General features: G+C 40.0%; 1 protein-coding gene across 5 annotated transcripts in view; it reads right to left on the bottom strand.

Moving 5' to 3' along the window:
• The window catches only part of GPD2 (glycerol-3-phosphate dehydrogenase 2), a 132,398-nt gene that overhangs the window by 13,501 nt on the left and 97,476 nt on the right, over nucleotides 1-21,421 (bottom strand). For all 5 annotated transcript variants that reach the window (XM_075933428.1, XM_075933429.1, XM_075933427.1 and 2 more), the window contains 5 exons: nucleotides 10,023-10,216; nucleotides 2,573-2,707; nucleotides 2,162-2,337; nucleotides 1,470-1,601; nucleotides 839-997 (listed from right to left, as the gene is read on the bottom strand). In XM_075933428.1, the coding sequence (XP_075789543.1) occupies nucleotides 839-997; nucleotides 1,470-1,601; nucleotides 2,162-2,337; nucleotides 2,573-2,707; nucleotides 10,023-10,216 (796 nt within the window). The remainder of the gene's footprint in view (nucleotides 1-838; nucleotides 998-1,469; nucleotides 1,602-2,161; nucleotides 2,338-2,572; nucleotides 2,708-10,022; nucleotides 10,217-21,421) is intronic.

The following is a 21,421-nucleotide window of genomic DNA, read 5'->3' as shown; positions in this document are numbered from 1 at the left end:
CAAGCTTTCCTTTCACAGCTCTACCAATGAGCAGCAATTCTGACTTGAAACACTCCTACTATTCAAATACTGTGTGCCTCGAACAAACTGGTAAATTGTGACAAATTTCATGTTGAACAACATGTCAACTAAGGAACAGGAGGAAACCTCTAATTTTACTTTCACTTTTAAGTTAAGCAGCTCAAGACTATAATTGGTTTGATAGCTCTTTTATAATGGCCTATGCCAAAAGATAATCCTCGTGGGAGGAAGAGAGCATCTGCAATTTTCTATTAAACCAGTTTGGACACACATTTGTTAAGCTGGAAACTGGTTAAGGAAAACAAGATAGTATAGTTTTAAAGTGGAACTGGGACTCTATGTCCCATAGGCCATATTAGCAGGAGTAGATTAAACATACTTTGTTGTGGGCAGGATTCGATGGGCAAAACCTGACTTGTGGTAATTTGCCAAAAAACTCTACACCTCTCATCAGTTTTTCATAAATAGAATTTCAGCAATTTGAAGGAAGGGCTTTTACCTCCAATAAAGGTTTTAGTATTTAAATTAAAGTAAAGGACAGAAAGATGTGATGACTATATCAATGGGGTTTAAGTATTGTTTTATCTGGTTTCGGCAATTTTTTTTTATTCTTTTAGTGATAAAAATTGTGTATGGATTCTATTTATATATATTAATCAACCACGTGTTTTTTTTCTTTTTGTTTTGTTTTTTATTTGTTTTTAGTAGCAAGGGGAAATCTCTCTTTCTTGCAGGATGTGCAAGATAAAAATGCAAGACAGAGAGAGCTCCACAACTGGTACTTTTTTAAAGCTTTCTTGTAAAGTGCCTTTTGTACCTTTTTCTTCTGATCACTCCAGCGAAGTTCCTTCCCCATTATATCAATGATTCTTGGTAGGGCTTCATCTGCAGCTTGCACGTTCAAGAAGGCCAGCCGAGTGCGATGTGAAATCATATCCACTGCAGTGCATGCATACTCTTTTACCCCATATACAACCTAGGATAATAGAATTAAATAAAAAGAAAAATGTAAAATCCTGAAGTGTTTGAACTTGGGAAAAGGGCTGGATTTGTGTCAGAATGAGGCAAAAAAATAGCAGGAAGCTCTGGCAAATGGGTTGGTAAGGTGAATAAGAGCACTGGATGGGGCAGATATGGAGTGCATCTATGCACACTAGGCCATGATTTGGCTTAAGTGATTGAAGAAAATAGATTTGTATGAAATAAGCCCCCCTTTTTGCAGAAATATAAAAAGCATCTGGGATCATGCATCCAGATAGAATAATTTTTCCTGAACTGTTATTAATTGTATGTTTTACTCTGAAATAAATTTGTGTTTATACTCCAGATACAGATTCCACTCCCTCTCTTCACCCCTGAAGATTTGGGGTTATAAGGATACTTCACAGGGAAGGAGACCAATAATCACCACAAGTTATAGAGACAATAACCTTGCCATTTTCTCATACCTCAGCTTCAATATATGGAAATTCTGATACAAGGCGTTTTCCAACAATAGGCCACCTCTTTCCAGTAACTTGGGCTAATTTGGCCACCTCAAAAGCCTTGTCACCATATGTAGAAGCAAGGTGCTGAGCCACCTATAAAATGAAGAGCACATTCAGTGAACACTATTTCCTAGCACCTTCTGAAGCACAGCTGAATATATATCAGCTATTCTTGTCAGCCCTCCCATAGCCTGTAATAAATAGGCTGAGGATGGTATTAGTTTTTGATTGTGTGGGAGGAAACAACTTGCGTTGTGAATGCTTAGACCAGCACTAACGCTACTATGCATGTATCAATGTAACGGTGACTAATGATGCTTCAGCTCCTTTCTGCTACTGTGATCACATTAGAAGAATAGATTTTGTTGGGCTTGAGAAGCCAAAGACTTAGGTTGTCACACACGTTTAAAAACCGAGGGCATAGTTTGGTGATTATGCAGACACTGAAATAAAGAGTACACATGGCTTTTAAGTACTCCACTAGCAAAGAAAATTTATGACTGAATTTCTTTCTTTCTTATACAATTATTTCTGCCGTGACCAAACAGCACAGTCCTATGCCAATTTATGAGCTCATAGTACAGGCTGTGCTACCACTTTCCCCCTCCCCCCCCCCCATAGAGTAGAACTGAGTAAAAATGTAGTTGACTCACCTCACTTTCCAGTCCATAATCTTGGACCAATCTAATGTAAAGAGTAGGACTCCAGTCCTTAGCCCCCTGCAGTAACAGGCCTACTGTCTTACATGGGCCTGCCTTTAGATTGTGAGTCTGGATGGCTGCATCAATGGTATCTTGTGCCATGGAGCGATAGGTTGTCCACTTCCCACCTGCAAGCAATTTGATTTGGTAATTAGTGGAAGTGTGTTGCACTGGCCAAACTTCACACTTAATATAGTTTCACCCTGACTAGACTTGAACTAGTAAGTTACTTATTCACTAATAACTAAATAATATCACTTGTTCCTTCAAATCTGCTGTACAAACATTCACTAACTTTGAATTAAATATACTCTGTTAGGTATAACAAAGCCAGATGAGGTACCAGGAATGGATTTCCAGTACCTGCTATAGTAACCAGGCCACTGTCACTAACAGCAACAACATGATTCCTAGATATTGACTGGGTGTCTTTAGAGCTGGGATCAGTGACAAGGGGACGAATGCCGCTCCATGCTGCCAAGACATCTCCTCTTCTCACTGTTTAGAAGCAAATAATAGCCAGAGAGAATTAGAAAATAACCTTCAGAACTGATCAGTTTCTAATTATTTTCTGATTAAAAACAAAAATTTCATTTTCTTAAAGTTACAAAGAATACAGGAGAGACAAGCAAGGACATATGTATACGCATCCTCAGTTTGCTCACATCCTATGACTTAATATAGAATTTCAATAAAATTTTACAAACACTATCTAACACAACCCCCTTAGGAGAGAAATATTGTTAGTCCTATTTTGAAGATCGGAAAACTAAAGAACAGAGAAGCTGATGTGACTTTCTCAAGGATAAGAGGGGGATTCAATATCAAAACTAGGTTACAATTCCAAGATTCCTGGCTCCCAGTCATGTGCCCAGACAATCTCAAATATGATGAAAATTAGTATATGTGAGATAACCTTGGGTTTTTACAAATTCCAGCATACTTTTTATATCATTCTAACGCTCCCATATCATTTATTTTTACCACCCTCCTTTTATGACTACTGTTAACTGCCACAATGTACATGGCTGAATGGTATGTTTCACACTAACCTATTTTGTTGTATCATAGAAAGCTGGTCAGCAGCATCTTGTACATGAAACTGTCCACATACTAGTGCAACAAAACCATCTGATCATTCAGAGCTGAGTAACAACTGAAAACCAAAAAATGATATGGATGATGCTCCTAGTGGCTCAGCTGCTAATACGGGTAATCTACTGTGCAATATTTAGGAACATCTTAGAACTCTGACTTTTGGGTCAGCCAGGCTAATGATAGTTCAGTATCCACAGAAAGATTACCTACCACATTTGCATCTTGAGTTCACCATGAAGGCGGGGTACAAAGAGGCTGAAAATGGAAATTCAAAAGGAAAGTGGGTGAAATCTTTCCCTCCCAAGCCTATACCTGTTGTTGAAGTCTCATCCTTCCCCCATCAAAATACTTGTCCTGATGTGGGGGGTTCAATAAGAAACAAAGAGCTCCCCCCACCTTCTCCTTGTGGAATATCCAGCATGTGTGTAATGAGAGGCTGCACCTCTCCACAAAATACTTTCATGATGTATGTAGAGCTAAAAGAGGGGGATTCCATATCTCAGAAATCTCTAACCAGTTCAATGGACCTGGTGATGGTAGGTGGAGAAAAATGGTCAAGTTGTTTTGTTTTTGTTTTGTGTGGTTTTTTAGGTGCCAGGAAAACAGTAATTTTATTTTTAGAAAAGGAAAATATGTTGTTTTTCCTTGGAAACACACTTAAATCTTGGTACTCTTTTCTTATGCCTATATATTTATACCTGCCTCCGGAATTTCCACTACATGCATCTGATGAAGTGGGTCTTTGCCCATGAAAGCTTATGCTCCAATAAATCTGTTAGTCGATAAGGTGCCACAAGACTCCTCGTCACTTTTGCAGATTCAGACTAACATGGCTATCCCTCTGATACTTAAATCTTCTATTTGTGTTCTCTGCCTTGAATTACATTTTCCCCTGGACTACTTCAAAGAGTCAGAGAGCCACTGCAACACTGTTTTTTTGTTTCTTTTTAACCAGAAAAGCACAGTTACTTTCGTTAAACATTGCAATTGGCATCATCTCCTAATAAAAACAGTTTTCTGAATAATATAACAGCTATTATAAAAGAACATAGTGGGCCTTTCTGAGTCCTAGATGAATTAACCCCAGCGCTATTATGTAGCTTTATTATATATTTATGTATTTATTCAGCAAGTTCACAGATGACACTAAGCTAGAGAGAGAAGTAGATATGTCGGAGGGTAGGGATAGGGTCCAGACTGACCTAGACAAATTGGAGGATTAGGCCCCAAAAGAAATCTGATGAGGTTCAACAAGGACAAGTGCAAAGTCCTGCACTTGGCGCAGAAGAATCTCATGCACTGTTACAGGCTGGGGACCGCCTAGCTAGAAAGCAGTTTGGCAGAAAAAGACCTGGGGATTACAGTGTACGAGAAACTGGATACGAGTCAACAGTGTGCCCTTGGAGCCAAGGCGGCTAATGACATATTAGGGTGCATTAGAAAGAGCACTGCCAGCAGATCAAGGGAAGTGATTATTCACCTTTACTAGGTACTGGTGAGACCACATTTGGAGTATTGTGTCCAGTTCTGGGGCCCCATTACAGAAAGGATGTGGACACATTGGAGAAAATCCAGCAGAGGGCAACAAAAATTATTAGGGGGCTGGAGCACATGACATATGAGGAGAGGCTGAGGGATTTGGGATTATTTAGTCTAGTGAAGAGAAGGGGGAGGGGATTTGCTAGCAGCCTTTAAATACCTGAAGGGGGGTTCCAAACAGGATGGCGAGAGGCTGTTCTGTTACCACTAAGATAACAGGATGGTCATCAAGTTGCAGTGGGGGAGACCTAGGTTGGATATTAGGAAAAACTATAGTACTCGGAGGGTGGTGAAGCACTGGAATGGGTTACCTAGAGAGGTTGTGGAATCTCCATCCCTAAAGATTTTTACGTCCCAGCTTGACAAAGCCCTAACTATTATGATTCAATTGGGGTTGGTACTGCTTTGGGCAGCGGGTTGGACTCGATGACCTCCTAAGGTGTCTTCTGACCCTACGATTCTATTATTTACTTGAAAATTAAGAGGCCTTGTTATGTAGAATGTGAAAAATAAAAGAAGGTAAATAAAAGCTTGATTTCTCCATATCTTCTAAAGTACCAAGGGATCCAGCAGCTGAGTAAAATTTAATATATCCTATGACCATAATGTAAGAGCAAACAGCTGGGACCATAAACAGTACCCAGTTGTTGCTCTGAGAACAATCAGCACTATTCCACTATCCACTGCTCAGAAAAGGCTTCCAGCAGTAAAAGCCTCTCATTTTTTCCATTTAGTCTTTCAGTGGAAATCTCCATTCCATCTTTCTTGCCCCTCTTGAATGACTTTTGTCCTTCAGGTTAACATGTTAAAATTGTACATTTTGAAAAAGGAACCGATCACAATTCTACTCTTTCCATTGTGTCTCTCATTACCTGTTTTCTTTATTATGATATCAATGCATTAAAGGACCTGTTCCTACTCCCATTGTAGTCAAGAGTGAACTCCTTGGGACAAGACACTTCTTTTTCATCTTCGTGCACACGTCTCAAGCTATCACAATGAATAACCACAACCAACTGATATATCCAGATTCACTCCATCAAGTCACAAATGAACAGGCTAGCTTTAAGTCTATGTCTGCCCTGTATAGAGCAATGTCCCCAGGACTTTCTTCCTGGAGCCTCTAATTTTTGCTTGTCACTTGAGCCCCTAAACAAATCTTGACTCTTTCTTGGGTCTCAGGTCATTCTGTTAGAGGTTGATGGGAGGACTTGGGCCCACTCAATACTCTGGATCTCAACCCAGGGACCCTATAAGTAGCAATCACATGCTGCTTCCTGTAATAGTTGATACTGGTGCTATTCCACGGGCCATTTTGCAATACAGACTTGTGCATTGAGGCTATTACTGCAAGGTACAAAATCTCCTCTCAGGGAGCATCTACCCAGCAGCACGTACAGCAAAATAAGCGATGCAATTTAAGCTACGCATATTGCATGGCTTATTTTGAAACTGCTTATTTTCTACACAGCGCTAATTTTGAAATAAATCGTTATTCTGGCATCTTTGTTAGTCCTCGTGCAATGAGGTTTACAGGAAGCCAGAATAAGAAGGCTGTTATTTCAAATGTATTTTGAAATAACAGGTGTGCTCTTAAGCTGCACAGAATGCTATTTTGGGGTTAACGGATGTTATCCCAAAATAACGCTGCTATGTAGATGTACCTTCAGAGACCATGCAGTTGGTGATATTCCGTTAGGACACCTCTACACAGCAGGTCAAAACTCGAATTAAACTACGCAAATTCAGCTACATCAATTGCGTAGTTGAAGTCAAAATAGATTAACTCAGCTTTCGGTGAGATCTACACAGCAGGAAGTCAAAGGAATCATTGAATACTAGGACTGGAAAGGACCTCAAGAGATCATCGAGTCCAGTCCCCTGCCCTCATGGCAGGACCCACTACTGTCTAGACCACCCCCAATAGACATTTATGTAACCTACATCTCTGGAGACATTTAAGAGGAGATTCCACAACCTACCTAGCCAATTTATTACACTGTCTAACCACCCTGACAGTTAGGAACTTTTTCCTAATGTCCAACCTAAACCTCCTTTGCTGCAGTTTTTGCTCCTTTGCTTCTTGTTCTCTCCTCAGAGGCCAGGAAGAACAATTTTTCTTCTTCCTTCTTGTCACACCATTTTAGATACCTGAAAACTGCTATCATGTCCCCCCTCAAACTTCTCTTTTCCAAACTATAAAAAACCAATTCTTTCAGACTTCCTTCATAGATCATGTTCTCTAGACGTTTAATCATTCTTCTTGATCTTCTCTGGACCCTCTCCAATTTCTCCACATCTTTCTTGAAATGTGGTGCCCAGAACTGGACACACTACTCCAATTGAGGCCTAACCAGTGCAGAGTAAAGCGGAAGAATGACTTCTTGTGTCTTGTTCACAACACACCTATTAACGCATCCCAGAATCACGTTTGCTTTTTTTGCAACAGCGTCACACTGTTGACTCATATTTAGCTTGTGGTCCACTATAACCCATAGATTCCCTTCTGCCGTACTCCTTCCTAGACAGTTGCTTCCCATTCTGTACGTGTGAAACTGATTGTTCTTTCCTAAGTAGAGCACTTTGCATTTGTCCTTATTAAACTTCATCCTGTTTACCCCAGACCATTTCTCCAATTTGTCCAGATTATTTTGAATTATGATCCTGTCCTCCAAAGCAGTTGCAAACCCTCCCAGCTTGGTATCATCTGCAAACTTAATAAGCGTACTCTCTATGCCGATATTTAAATCATTGATGAAAATATTGAACAGAACTGGTCCCAAAACAGACCATGCAGAACCCCACTTGTGATACCTTTCCAGCAGTATTGTGAACCATTAATAACTACTCTCTGACAAAGGTTATCCAGCCAGAACACTCTTTCTTCAACTTCCCTTACTCCTCGTGAAATGAGGGTTAGAGAAGTCAGAGTAAGAAGTCCTCTAGCTCGCCATTATTTCGAAATAATGTGTAGACACGCTCTTTGTCATTTGAGAATAATGTCAATTATTCTGAAATAACACTGCTGTGTAGATATAGCCTTAGAGAAGCGCACCTGCATAGTTCACTGATGACCACATAAGGAATATGCACACGCATCCTGAATTTTTCCATCAGCCAGCAAAGCCATAATTTTTGTGATATGGACATTGGATCTTTTAAATTACTGTAATTAAAAGATGTTTTTGTTATGCATGTTCCGAGTAATCCACATTATTTTTGCATAATGTATAAAATACCAAATAATTTAAAAGTTCCAAGCAGCTTAAGCTATAATGTCTTTACCAACCGGTTTAAATAGATCATATCTGTTTATACCATAACACTATTTCTTTTTAAAACCACAAATAGATGTTATAATCATTTCACTTTCTAAACAAAACATGAGAGAAGTAGAGGCTTTTTTAAAACTTAACTGTGTTGCTTATTAAATTTACAAAGGAAAAAATTGACTGATTTGCTTTACGTGGAAGCATATTGGGGTATGTTTTTAGATACTGCTTTCACATGACTGATAACTGAAAATCGATAAAAGACTATAAAGAGATCCCAAAAGAGCACTGAATAGATTTCAGAAATTGATGTTGCTCTGCCAACATGTTTAACCCGCTAAAATGAAGTGCTAATCACAGAAATAAGATACCATATTACATTTATAAACTAAAGAAACTGGGAAAAGCAGCATGTGTGACACTATAATTAAATTGTTGGAACACATCCAAGCCTGTGTAAGTTGATAACCCTGGCACTGTCTCTGGCAGCTAAAAAGCAGGTCTGCAGTGAGTTGATACGGCCAGCACAGTTGTTAATTCAAAAACAGGCAATCTATAAACATTGCTAATTGGATACGTGAAAACCAGCATGCACCTATGTGGGTTTCCTTCAAAAGCTTTAAACAGTCCAGAAAACTACTTTTGTGAAACACCTTGCAAAAATTCTGTCCTATTCAATACTCTGAGCCATAGCTTAGTTCAACAAACCACCTGCCTGGCACACCACATCATTCTGATTAACTTCTGCTCAAGAGACTTGATGGTGCATTTTTTGGATAGATCATTTTTCTTAACTTGATACAAAAACAGAACTATCAATTTACCCATTCCAGGGAAGAGTAAACAAGAAAGCTAGAGTTTTCAGCCTCTGGATAGAAACCTTCCTACGTCTAACTACACAAAACTGCTACATTCCCAGCAGGCAAAATACTTTTCAGATTTACTTTAATATCTCTAATGCAAACATTTTCACAAAAAATATTTTAAAACACAGCAACAGTAAAGGGGCCAGAATGGCTAAAGGGCTTGGTAATGAGATATGAAGCTTTCAACTCTAAACCAATCTGAATGTAAACAGGTCATTTCCATTTAAGTGCCCTATATCAAATGAACCTACCTAGCAATCACTGTGCTATTTTTAAAAATTCCATTTTTTTCCTTAATCCTTCTTCCTGAACTAAAAACTGGACAATACTGAACATGTGCCTTAAAAAAAAGGGCAAATATTAAGGACAAAGTGGTTAAAAATACAAACCAGAATAAAGACTTTGGAAAATTCAAGAACTTTTTCTAGAAGAAAAGTTCATTGAGGCTGATCATCAAACTCATGCTTAGATGTTGGATGTACCTTCACATGTTCCACATCTTCCACCCCTTCCCTCTGATGAAAACTGACAGCATCACACAGAATCCCCCCAGCCCAAAAGGAGCAAATGAGTGGCTGCGAAGCCAAAAAGTTAATGCCATTCTGGCCAAAAGGGAGCCCTCAGAGTGGATCAGTATATAAACTACCAGGGTATGCAGGATACATCTGACAAAGCAGTAACTGCATTAGCCTGAAATGTTGGTAAGATCACATAATGTCCCCCAGAATACCAAAAGCATGATAAGTCAAATCACAAAAAACTTTAGTGACAGCAGAGTTTCACTATTAAAAATTGCAGACACAAAATGAAAAACAAAGCTCATTAAAAAATGAGGAGTTCTTTGGCACCTTAGAAACTAACAAATTTATTACAGCATAAGTTTTCATGGGAAAAACCAATGAAGTGGGGTTTACCCACAAAAGCTTATGCCCTAATATATCTGTTAGTTTCTAATGTGCCACAGGATTCCTCGGTGTTTTTGTAGATACGGACTAACATGGCTAGCCCCCCACTCCAAAAAAAGCTCATTATTGTTACCTTCAACATCACAACTAAGATAGTTGCGCACTTCAGTCAAAATAAAGTTAATATCTTCCTCTGTAGGTATCGGGTGATGTGTAACCTCAGTTGGAGTATCTGTAGTCCCGGCAATAGTCATCTTTTCCCATGGTAGGAAGAAAATTACTCGTCCATCACTAGTGGCTGGGTCAAGCAGCCCCATGTTATCAGGGCTGTAATAAAGAGAGCTTATTCATTTTCACGTCCTTACATCAAATAAAGTATCTACTTTATTAACAAAAAGCAGTAATTACTGCAATGAATTAACTAATGTTGTTCTTAGTCACACAGAACTGTAAATGTTTGTTATGGTTTTAGTCCAAGATTTTCATAAATGGCCAATAATTTGATTTCGTTGTACCTTTATTCTTAGTCACCAACTAGTCATGTTCAAGAAACTTGATTTTCACAGTATGGTGGGGAATCACGCTCTTAAATAAACCAACAAACAAAGCTCCAGACATCTCTCAAGTTGAGTTCCCAAAAGCGCTAATGACTGTTGAAAATCTTGGCCCATAAGGTTTTTTTTCATTTAAAAAACTGAATTTTAAGAACAGCAATGTGCGAGAGATGTGGTACAAACTGGATATGTAAGGTAAGCTTTTTAAAGCAAAGAATGAATAAAGAATAAATATTATGCAACTAAGATAAGGTGAAAAAAGAAAGGGCTGGAAAAGAACCATGAAAAGAAGCTTTCAATTCTAACAAATACAAATGAGCTCCAGTGTCTGCAGGGAGAGAGATTTAATACAAAATTATTGTTTTGTCTCTTTTTATAAGTTCTTTATTACTTACAATTTTAGCAGGTAGTTGATGAACATGTAAGATATTTAAAAAGTGCAAGAAAATGAACACTGTTTCCTTACAGTTACTATAAGATTTACTCTTTACATTAAGGAGTCTATGATTCATAGGAATATTTTCCTTGTAAATGTACAATCACTAATTTTATTAATTCTTGAAAAGTAAAAACACAACAGGAAAGTAACATTAAGTCTTATTTGTACTTTCAAACCAAAACTTCTAATGAGGTTATCATAGTAGCATATTACACAACTATGAGCCTAACATAATATTCTTTAGCCAGGCAGCTGCATGCAAGTTTTTGGTACTATTTTCTTTTAAAATCCACATAAAGTTTGTTTTATTTTGGTGGACTCTATATATCAAGACCCTAATTTCAAAGAAACTTCCTGACAACACTTTTTCGTTGTTGAGCATTTTGAATTATGAGCACTTATTCCTACCCCATTCCTGATTCAAAAACCAGGTGACAATGAAACCATTTTCACTCAATTCCAATTTATTTTTAATGTAAACCTTATACTAATATTTTGTTACAGAATATAATTAGCTAGGAGGTACATATGCTACATCTGTATTAGTGTAGATCAGCAGTATACCTTGCTAGTGTTCATTAATCATAAGAAGACACTGAGCTGTAGTTTGAAGAAGAAAGAATACCAAGTAATAATTTGTGATGATGCCAAAATGAAGTATTTGATTATAATTTTATTGAATATATAATATATTTAATATTTTTCACATTAAAATCAAAGTCTAGGCTTACTGCTATCCCCCTTCTTCATATGTTCCTATGATTCAAATATGTTTTGTAACTGACTGATATTGCCAATATTAAGTTGGTGAACACATTTCACATATTAAAACTTTTCTGCCTTGATTTTTTATGCCTCGTGTGAATTCTTAGAAATCATGAGGATGGTGAGGTGGGATGAAATGTCAGTATTTCAAAATGTTTCGTCTTGATAGAATATCATTAAGCAGATTTTCAAAATATATGGACTTGATAAACCCAACCCACAAAAAAACCTTTCAAAGACCCTAAAAGTTGAGCAGGGTGACTCATGGAAATAGAAGTAATCCGTCAAAGTCACAGAAGGCCTACCTGATTCAAAGACTACTGAAGTCAATGGGAAGACTCTCATCTACTTCAATATGCTTTGGTTCAGGCACTAAGAGTTTCAAGTGTGAGGCACTTATACATTAAATCCATATTCATAGAATCATAGAACACTAGGAGAAGAAGGTACCTCGAAAGGTCATTGAGTCCAGTCACCTGCCCTCATGGCAGAACCAAATACTGGCTACATCATCCCTGATAGACATTTATCTAACCAACTTTTAAATATCTCCAGAGATGGAGATTCCACAACCTCCCTGGGCAATTTATTACAGTGTTTGACTACCCTGACAGTTAGGAACTTTTTCCTAATGTCCAGCCTAAACTTCCCTTGCTGCAGTTTAAGCCCATTGCTTCTTGTTCTATCCTCAGAGGCCAAGATGAACAAGTTTTCTCCCTGCTCCTCATGACACCCTTTTAGATACTTGAAAACTGCTATCATGTCCCCCCTCAGTCTTCTCTTTTCTAAACTAAACAACACCAATTCTTTCAGCCTTCCTTCATAGGTCATGTTCTCTAGACCTTCAATCATTCTTGTTGCTCTTCTCTGGACCCTCTCCAATTTCTCCACATCTTTCTTGAAATGTGGTGCCCAGAACTGGACACAATACTCCAACTGAGGCCTAACCAGCGCAGAGTAGAGCGTACTTTCTGTGCCAATATCTAAATCGTCGATGAAGATATTGAAGAAAGACGGTCCCAAAACAGACCCCGAGGAACCCCACTTTGTATATCTTTCCAGCAGGATTGTGAACCATTAATAACTACTCTCAGAGTACGATTATCCAGCCAATTATGCACCCACCTTATAGTAGCCCTATCTAAGTTGTATTTGCCTAGTTTATTGATAAGAATATCATTCAAGACCATATCAAACACCTTACTAAAGTCTAGGTATATCACATCCACCGCTTCTCCCTTATCCACAAGACTCGCTATGGTATCAAAGAAAGCTATCAGATTGGTTTGACATGATTTGTTCTTTACAAATCCATGCTGGCTGTTCCCTATCACCTTGCCACCTTCCACGTGTTTACAGATGATTTCCTTAATTACTTGCTCCATTATTTTCCCTGTCACAGAAGTTAAACTAACTGCTCTGTAGTTTCCTGGGTTGTTCTTATAATGCCCATTTATAAAAAGGGAAATATTTGCCCTTTTCCAGTCTTCTGGAATCTCTCCTGTCTCCCTTGATTTTCCAAAGATGATAGCTAGAGGCTCAGATACCTCCTCTATCAGCTCCTTGATTATTCTAGGATGCATTTCATCAGGCCCTGGTGACTTGCAGGCATCTAACTTTTCTAGGTGATTTCTAACGAGTTCTTTATTTTATCTTCTAAACCTACTCCCTTTCCACTAGCATTCACTATGTTAGGCATTCCTTCAGACTTCTCAGTGAAGATCAAAACATAGAAGTCATTAAGCATCTCTGCCATTTCCAATTCAATCACTACTAATAATCAGTCACTACCAAAAGTCAAAACCAAGCTTTTGTTTAGACTCTAGAGTTTACATAAAATATACAGCTAATGCCAGAAGCAGAAAATATTTACTGAATTCCAGTGCAAAGCCTAGTTTCATTTCAGGATTCATAGAAAAGCTTAGATATACTTCTCATATTCATATTTTTCATTATTTCATGCTAGTATCAGTGTACTGATAAAAATAGGTAAAAATGAAAAGCTCTGTGTGTACAGATTTTCAATCCACTTACTGTTTCCTGGTATCCAATTTTTTACCTAGATGATCTTTATCATTTGAAAATCAGAATATTTAGGGTCAAAAAGATTTCTATGGTATCTGACCAGAAGTAAAAAAATTTAAAATTAAGCGCAAGATTCTCTTGAAAAAATCACCCTGCCCTTTTCATTCATTTTTATTAAAAGGACAAAAGAAAGCTGGACTTCCATTAACATTCCTTTTGTCCCATGAAGCAATAGACATCTGTAGGCTAAAATATTTCTAGTGCTTACTGGGAGACTTTGCAATCTGCAGCTACTTTTAAATACAAATGGATCCAGGCTCTACATAAAATATGTCCACACCTATCTGCATAACCCCATTAAGCATTTGGATGTCTTACTCTTCAGCTAATTACTCTAGTTTGGTTATGGAACATTCAGAAATAAAACCTTTTTGCTAAACCTGTTGGCTGCGTCTACACTGGGATGAATTTCCGGAAATGCTTAAAACTGAATACTATTCCGTTTTCAGTTTTTCCGGAAAAGGAGTGTCTACCTTGGCAGGCTGCTTTTCCGGAAAAGCCCTTTTCCGGAAAAGCGTCTGTGGCCAATGTAGACGCGCTTTTCTGGAAAAGAGCCCCGATCGCCATTTTCGCAATCGGGACTTTTTTCCGGAAAAGACTACTGGGCTGTCTACACTGGCCCTTTTCCGGAACAGTGTTCCGGAATAAGGACTTATGCCCGAGCGGGAGCAGAATAGTTTTTCCGGGATAGCGGCTGATTTTGTACAGTAGAGCATCGTTGCTTTTCCGGAAATTCAAGGGCCAGTGTAGACAGCTCGCAGCTTATTCCAGAAAAGCAGCTGATTTTCCGGAATAAGTGGCCCAGTGTAGACACAGCCGTTGTGTGATGTGACCTTCTATTGTTTGTGTATCTGCCTTGTACAATTACGCTTTCTCTTCCCTTAATTGTTATGAAAGCCTTTTTTAAATGTTCATATTAAAGATGAAGAGAATTGTTCACAAAAAGCTATTTTTTTCTACAAATATTGCAAGAAAGTATGGCAGATATAAAAGATAAGCCAGTTAAGCAGAGCTGAGTTAGTATTGGTCCAGTAATAGAAAACTGATGTACAGGCAGTCCCCGGGTTACGTACAAGATAGGGACTGTAGGTTTGTTCTTAAGTTGAATCTGTATGTAAGTCGGAACTGGCATCCAGATTCAGACACTGCTGAAACTGACCGCCAGTTCTGACTTACATACAGAATCAACTTAAGAACCCCAAGCGTCCCCAAGTCAGCTGCTGCTGAAACTGATCAGCAGCTGATTCCAGGAAGTCCGGGGCAGAGCAACTCTGCCTGGGGCTTCCTGTAGTCAGCGCTGGTCAGTTTCAGCAGAAGCTGACTTGGGGATGCCTGGGGCAGAGCAGCTGGGGTGCTGCTGGGTTGCTCCAGTAGCGCCGCTCCTGGGTGCTACTGGACCAACCTAGCAGCACCCTATCTGCTCTGCCCCAGGCGTCCTGATTCAGCCGCTGCTGAAACTGACCAGCAGCGGCTGAATCAGGACCTGGGGCAGAGCAGCTGGGGTGCTGCCGGGTTGGTCCAGTAGTGCCCAGAGCGGGCGCTGCAGGACCAATCGGCAGCACCCCAGCTGCTCTGCCCCAGAGTCCAAAACAAAAGCCAGGTCTGCTGGGGAGGGGGGAGCACACTAGCTGCCCCCCCCCAGCACACCAGGGACACGGGGAGCAGAGCCTCTGAGGCTTTGCTCTGGCAAAGCCTCAGAGGGAGGGACCCCGCCGCGGCTGCGGTTTCAGTCCGGGAGCCTGTGGTCTGCTGGGGACGGTCCCCAGCAGACCACAGGCTCACGGACTGAAGCCGCAGCTGCGGGGGGGTCCCGCGCCTCTGAGGCTTTGCCAGATCAAAGCCTCAGAGGCGCGGGGAACCGTCGCTGCTGCCGCTTCAATCTGGGTGCCTGTGGTCTGCTGGGGACCGTCCCCAGCAGACCACAGTCACCCAGATTGAAGCGGCAGCAGCGGCAGTTCCCCGCGCCTCTGAGGCTTTGCTCTGGCAAAGCCTCAGAAGCACGGGAACCCGCCCGGTGCCCCTGGTCTGCTGGAGACGGTCTCCAGCAGACCAGGGGCACCGGAGCAGCTTACGAACGGGGCTTTCTCGCCCCGACTTCCGGGGTGAGAAAGCCCCGTTCGTAAGTGCGGATCTGACATAAGTCGGATCCGCGTAAGTCGGGGACTGCCTGTATTATAAAAGCTATCTTAGTGACTTAATTAGTTCATCTCATTCACCCTATCTTTCTTCCACTACTACATCTGTCAGTCAGTAAGGTGACCCATTTCTCTTCATTCTTTTACTTCTGATAATCACATTTCTGTAGATATCTGGACTTGTATTCATATTGATGGAATACATTTATTGTCTGCCGTCACAAAAATTCTCAATAGATATCTATTTTTGGTAAATTTCAATAACAGAGGGCCACATTTTCAGTCAGCAGCCTCCACTCATCCATCCAAACTGGGCCCACAAAGGTTAATGAGCTTTGTTGGTGTGAATGCTAGCACCAGTGTGTGAACATGTGTAAGATTATTTGAAGGGCAAATTACATAGAAACTGAAGCAGGTGTTTGCACAGGGACAATCTGGAGTATCTTCACAGGGAGGCAGCATGCAACCTTAGAAGAATACATTTGGAAAAGTACAGTTTAATAGGAGTGAGCCAATATGGATCTACGAAAGGTAAGTCATGTCAGGGAAAGGATTAATTTTTAAAATGAAAAAACATATTGATTTAGAGACCAGGGAACCTAAAGATTGAATACACTGCATCATAATATTCAGAAAACCTTCAAAAAAGTTTCAGGTGACTAATTAATGAATAAAGTTTGCAAATGTGGTTTGGAAAATAGATTTTTAAGATGGTTAAAGAAAAGATTAGAAACAAGGTAACTAGCACAGAATTTGGGTTACTACATGCAAATCCTCTGTGAAAACTGGGACCAATACCCTTTAAAAATCTAAATTCATGGATTAGATCATTGCATTTGCAGATGATAGTAACATATTCAAGGAAGACTGAGGACCCAAAAAGGATACCATATATGGTGATAAACAATAGAGTACAAGACTGAAGAATGGCAGAACAAAATGGTAAAGGTGAATGAGGCTGGCACAGTATAAATAATGGCAGAAAGACTTCATTTGTCCCATCATTGCTGATGAACAGAAACAGAAGAAAATGAAAAGTAACACCATGGAATGTGTTTCTTAAAACAATTCATAATGCCACCATCTCCTACTACAGATTCCCCCAAGACTACCATTCCTACAAAAACGCAGTCAGATGGTGGTTAGATTGAGGGGCGCTTTGAAAACAGTTTGTATTTATTGTTGAAATACTGCATGTATTCTATCCCACACCAACACTTTTGATATGTCGCTTGCCTTCTCCAATATTACTCTCTTCAGCGCAGCAACTGTGATTTTCTATATGAGTGAATATAGTATTTGGCAGTCTGTGATTGGTATCATAATACAGATTGGATCTTCCTGGCGCAGGAGACCTGCAGAAACCTGACCGGTCTGGAACCAGGAATTTTGCCAGACCAAGGGAGGTTAATGCCAGCCCCTCTGCTGTCTGCCTCTGGGCTCCACTGCTGGGGAGAGGGGGCACACTGCTCCCTTCCATTCTCTAAGCTCCCCTCCCAGCCCCACTGATTCCCGGTCCCTGGTTGGCCCCCATTCTCCTTGCCATAAGCCCTGGACAGGCTCTGCTCCCAACCTCCAGGGCTCTCTGGCTAAGCAGAATCACTTGTCTCACTGCCACAGTTTTTCTCTGTGAGTGCTCCAACCCCAGAGCACCCACAGGGACCCCATGGATGTTGCCACACCACATAGTCCCGGACTAGAGATGTTGAAACTGTACAAACAAAAGAATGCACAAGTTGTACAGGAAAATCTTGATTAAGCAAATGGGCAAAGAGGTGGTATACACAATTTAACATGTAAGCATAAAATTACGTACTTCGATACAATATGCAAAAATTATGTACGATTTAAATAGCACTAGCCTTACAACAGAGTGTGAAATGGCTCTGGGTACCTCAATGAAAATAATATTTAGATACCTGATCCACTATGTAGCTGAAGTAAAAAAAAAACAATTAAGATATTTCCTTGTATCAACAAGGGCCTCTAAATCTGAGAGGGACAACTGTGAATATCTAGTCTGATCCCTAGGGTTGCCAGATAGTTTCAGAAAAAATACCAAACAACAAAAAAATAAAAATAAAAACACACCAGGAAAAAGTTTGTTGGGTGGGGTGGGGAGGCGGGGGATGGGACCCAGGGAGTTGTTAAGCAAGAAAAAAAAAAACCCAAATACCGGGGCCCTTTTAAAAACCGCGTTATGAGGGCTTTTTGGCCATTTGCCATCTTGCCTCCCTGCACAGGACCAGACAGCTCCCTGCCGAACTCAGTAAGCACTTGGGTTGCCAGGCTGCTTCCGTATTGAGCCGGTCAGCCCAGGATTTTCGCCTCCTGGCCAGGAAAAAAAAAATCAGAAAGTACCGGACATTTTAAGTGTCCGGTATTTTCTGAATTATTTTTTTTTTTTTACCAGACAGGAGGAGAAAATACTGGACTATACGATGCAATACTGGATACCCGGCAACCCTACTGATCCCCTGCACAACACAAGGAATAGAATTTGCCCAAAAAAACATTTGTGGAGCAGATCATCATTCAATTATTGGAACGTATTGCTGAATTTTAGACACTTTATGCAGAGAACAAGAGAGTTAAGTTGCAGAGTGAACAATATATGGAGCAGATCCTAACTGGAATAGAGGGACTTTCATATGAAGAAAAACAACACAAAATTGGTTGTTTAGTCTTAAGAGAAGACCACTAAAATATGAAAAAGTTAAACAATTTAAACGTATCAAAATTAAGTCTAGTGACTGAGGTCACAGGACAAACCAGAATTGTTTATTCTCACTAGCTCTAGAGGGATTAGGTTTCATATCAAGAGACAATACATGTAATAATTTAAGAAGATGGTATATTGTAGGTAGCGTGGAATGAACAGATAAATGAAACAGACTTCCAGTTGAAGTAGTGGAGTAAAATAGCATAAGTGCAATTAAAAAAAAGAGGATGACGATACAAATTAATACATTTAGTGGTAGTGTGGTTGAATATTTGGTCATTTTAAAATGGTATTATGTGGGAGATCGGAGTAACTATAAATGGCCGTTTAGAGGACATCTGTGACTAGAAAAGAAAATAACTTAAATTTGTAAAAGAGCTTAAAAATTTGTAAAGAAAACAGTTCCAGACAGGAGGTGTCCATGGCCCACACAACAGACGTAATTTAAATCCTGTCTCCTTCTCCACAGACAATACCAGCAGGAAAAACAGTGACACTTACGTATGATACACTTACATAAGGGAGAGCGTGAGAGAGACGTACTGTAGCTACTTGTGTAAGGACACATGTACTAAGAATAGAATATGAGAGGAGGAATGCATGGCTATTAATGAAAAGTATCAAAAAGTAGTAAACCGCTAGGAAGTAAGGTTAGCTTAATATAATGTTAATAAAATGCAATTATCTACATTTAATCATAAAAGGCCTTTACCTGAAGCAATAATTTGTGCAAGACAACACCAACATTTTATAAAAGGAGCTTACCAATAAGGAAAGTGGTTGCAATGAAGAGACATACCTTCTCCATTAAGCAGCATTCACTCAAGAGACTTGCTGCTTAATTAAATATTATGAATATTTTTCTGTTAAGGGAACTGTTCCTTGCCTTCTTAAAATGAAACGAGTGTAGATTTAACTCATCAGTGGCATCGTGGGTATGTGTGACCAGACATTATTTTATAAAAAAAAAGAAAAAAAAAAGAAATGCCCACACATTGACACACACTGAGAAACAGGGTTGAATAAAGGAACTATAAATTTAACAGATTCATACCACTTGGTTTCTTATGTAAAACAGACTGAATCCTTGATGCATATCAAATCGTTTTCTGTTGCAGAGTGGACTGAACACAAAACTTTAAAAAACTGAATGTTAAATAAACATCTGCTCCCAGGCCCTCTTCTCAAAGAGCAAGGCAGGCAAGTGACTTCATACCTGCCTTATATAGAATTAGAAAACATCCTTTTTTACACTTACACAGAGAAAACAAAGAGGATCTTGTAATTACTGCACACAACTTGGAATAAGGAGATCTGGGCTCTAATCCTGAATCTGTCATGAAATGTGTGTGTCAACTTTACAACATCTAACTCAAGTGGTTGACAGTGTTCAGATGGAAGGCAACACAGAAATGCACAATATTAAACTCATCCAGGCACTTACCTGATTAACGAGCAGATGAATTTCTATAATAATGTGGATTATTTCAGATATGTGAGAAGTATGAGCCTCATTTTATATACTATCACGTAATTCAAATGAGCAGTAGAACTGAGCCTTGCTAAGTACCATGGTAGCAAAGGAACTAGGAGTGTTTGGAAGAATATTCATTGGTACCAAATACTCAGATCTCAGTTCCAATATTTTTCTAGATGGTTCCAGGATTCATTGAACTGAGGCAGCAATCCCAGGAGTGGAGGGAATTCTCAATGCAAATAAAAATAGCTCAATATTTTGGGACTGATGTTCACAAGCAGCAGCAGCAAAATCCATAAGTTAATTAGGAGTATAGGTAGAGGGGAACCTGGATACACAGGAGCTTGTTGGGAAGTTCTGGGTATAATGATAATAGCGGGGGATCCAAGTAAAGGTGTTTGAGGCTCAGTGGTAGGATGGGTTTAGGTGCAGGGTTTCAGATGCTGAGGGACGGAAGGTCGGTGGGGTGGGGATCTGGGTGCAGGTGGCTCAGTGGGAGGGTTCCTCCTTGGGGGATGGGATAGTGTAGGTATGAGGGGCTCTGGATGCATGGGCATTGGCAGACGGGGGAACAGCTTCCTGTACAAGGACCCCCTTTGCTGGAACTGAGGCATGATGGGTGCAAGAAGCAAGAGGTGGGGGTGGGAAGTTTGATGAGCTTCCTGTACCCAGGAGAGAAGTCTGGGGGTGGTTTAACCCAGCGATGCGGGGAAGAGGAGGTCCTGTCCTCCTCAGCCCAGCTGGGACTAGCAGCAGAACCTGGCACAGGGCATGGGCGATCAGCCACGTCTTCCCTCATCTTGCCCCCTTCCCCACAGAGATTTACCTCTCTGATGGCTGCCCTGAGCACCTTAAACATAATGGTGGGGAGGGCTTCATGACTGCTCTTGTGGCTTCTCTGTCAGAAAATCATTTTTCTGCAGGGAAGCAAAAAAAATCTGCAGTGGACAAAGTCTGTACATGCACAGCAGTGCAGAATTCCCCTATAGAAGTCACAAATAAACAATGAGGTTAATTAGCTTAATTTACATTAAGAAGTTTTATATATCTACCCCCTAAAGTCTCAGTGAAGTCAACCTAGAAGTCACTTATAAAGAAAGCCCCACTCCCAACACAAACCTGCAGTCAATACTTCAACTTCAGTAAGTGTGCAAGCCTTGATTAAGAAGTATAACATTTGATTGGTTTTGTGTAAGACAAAATTGTTTTCTTAAGAGGCTCAGTGCCAAAATCCCTGCTTTATAAAGCAAAGCGTGCATTCAAGCAGTACCATAAAAACTGCAAATGTATCTTTACCACCTTACTCATTATAGACACAAATAGAGATGGATACAAATGGGCTAGGCTTTGAATAT

This window comes from Pelodiscus sinensis, chromosome 7 (genome assembly GCF_049634645.1).
Source record: "Pelodiscus sinensis isolate JC-2024 chromosome 7, ASM4963464v1, whole genome shotgun sequence".
Classification (NCBI taxonomy): domain Eukaryota; kingdom Metazoa; phylum Chordata; order Testudines; family Trionychidae; genus Pelodiscus; species Pelodiscus sinensis.
Note: the sequence above shows the minus strand (reverse complement) of the source record. Positions and strands in the feature narration are given on the sequence as shown.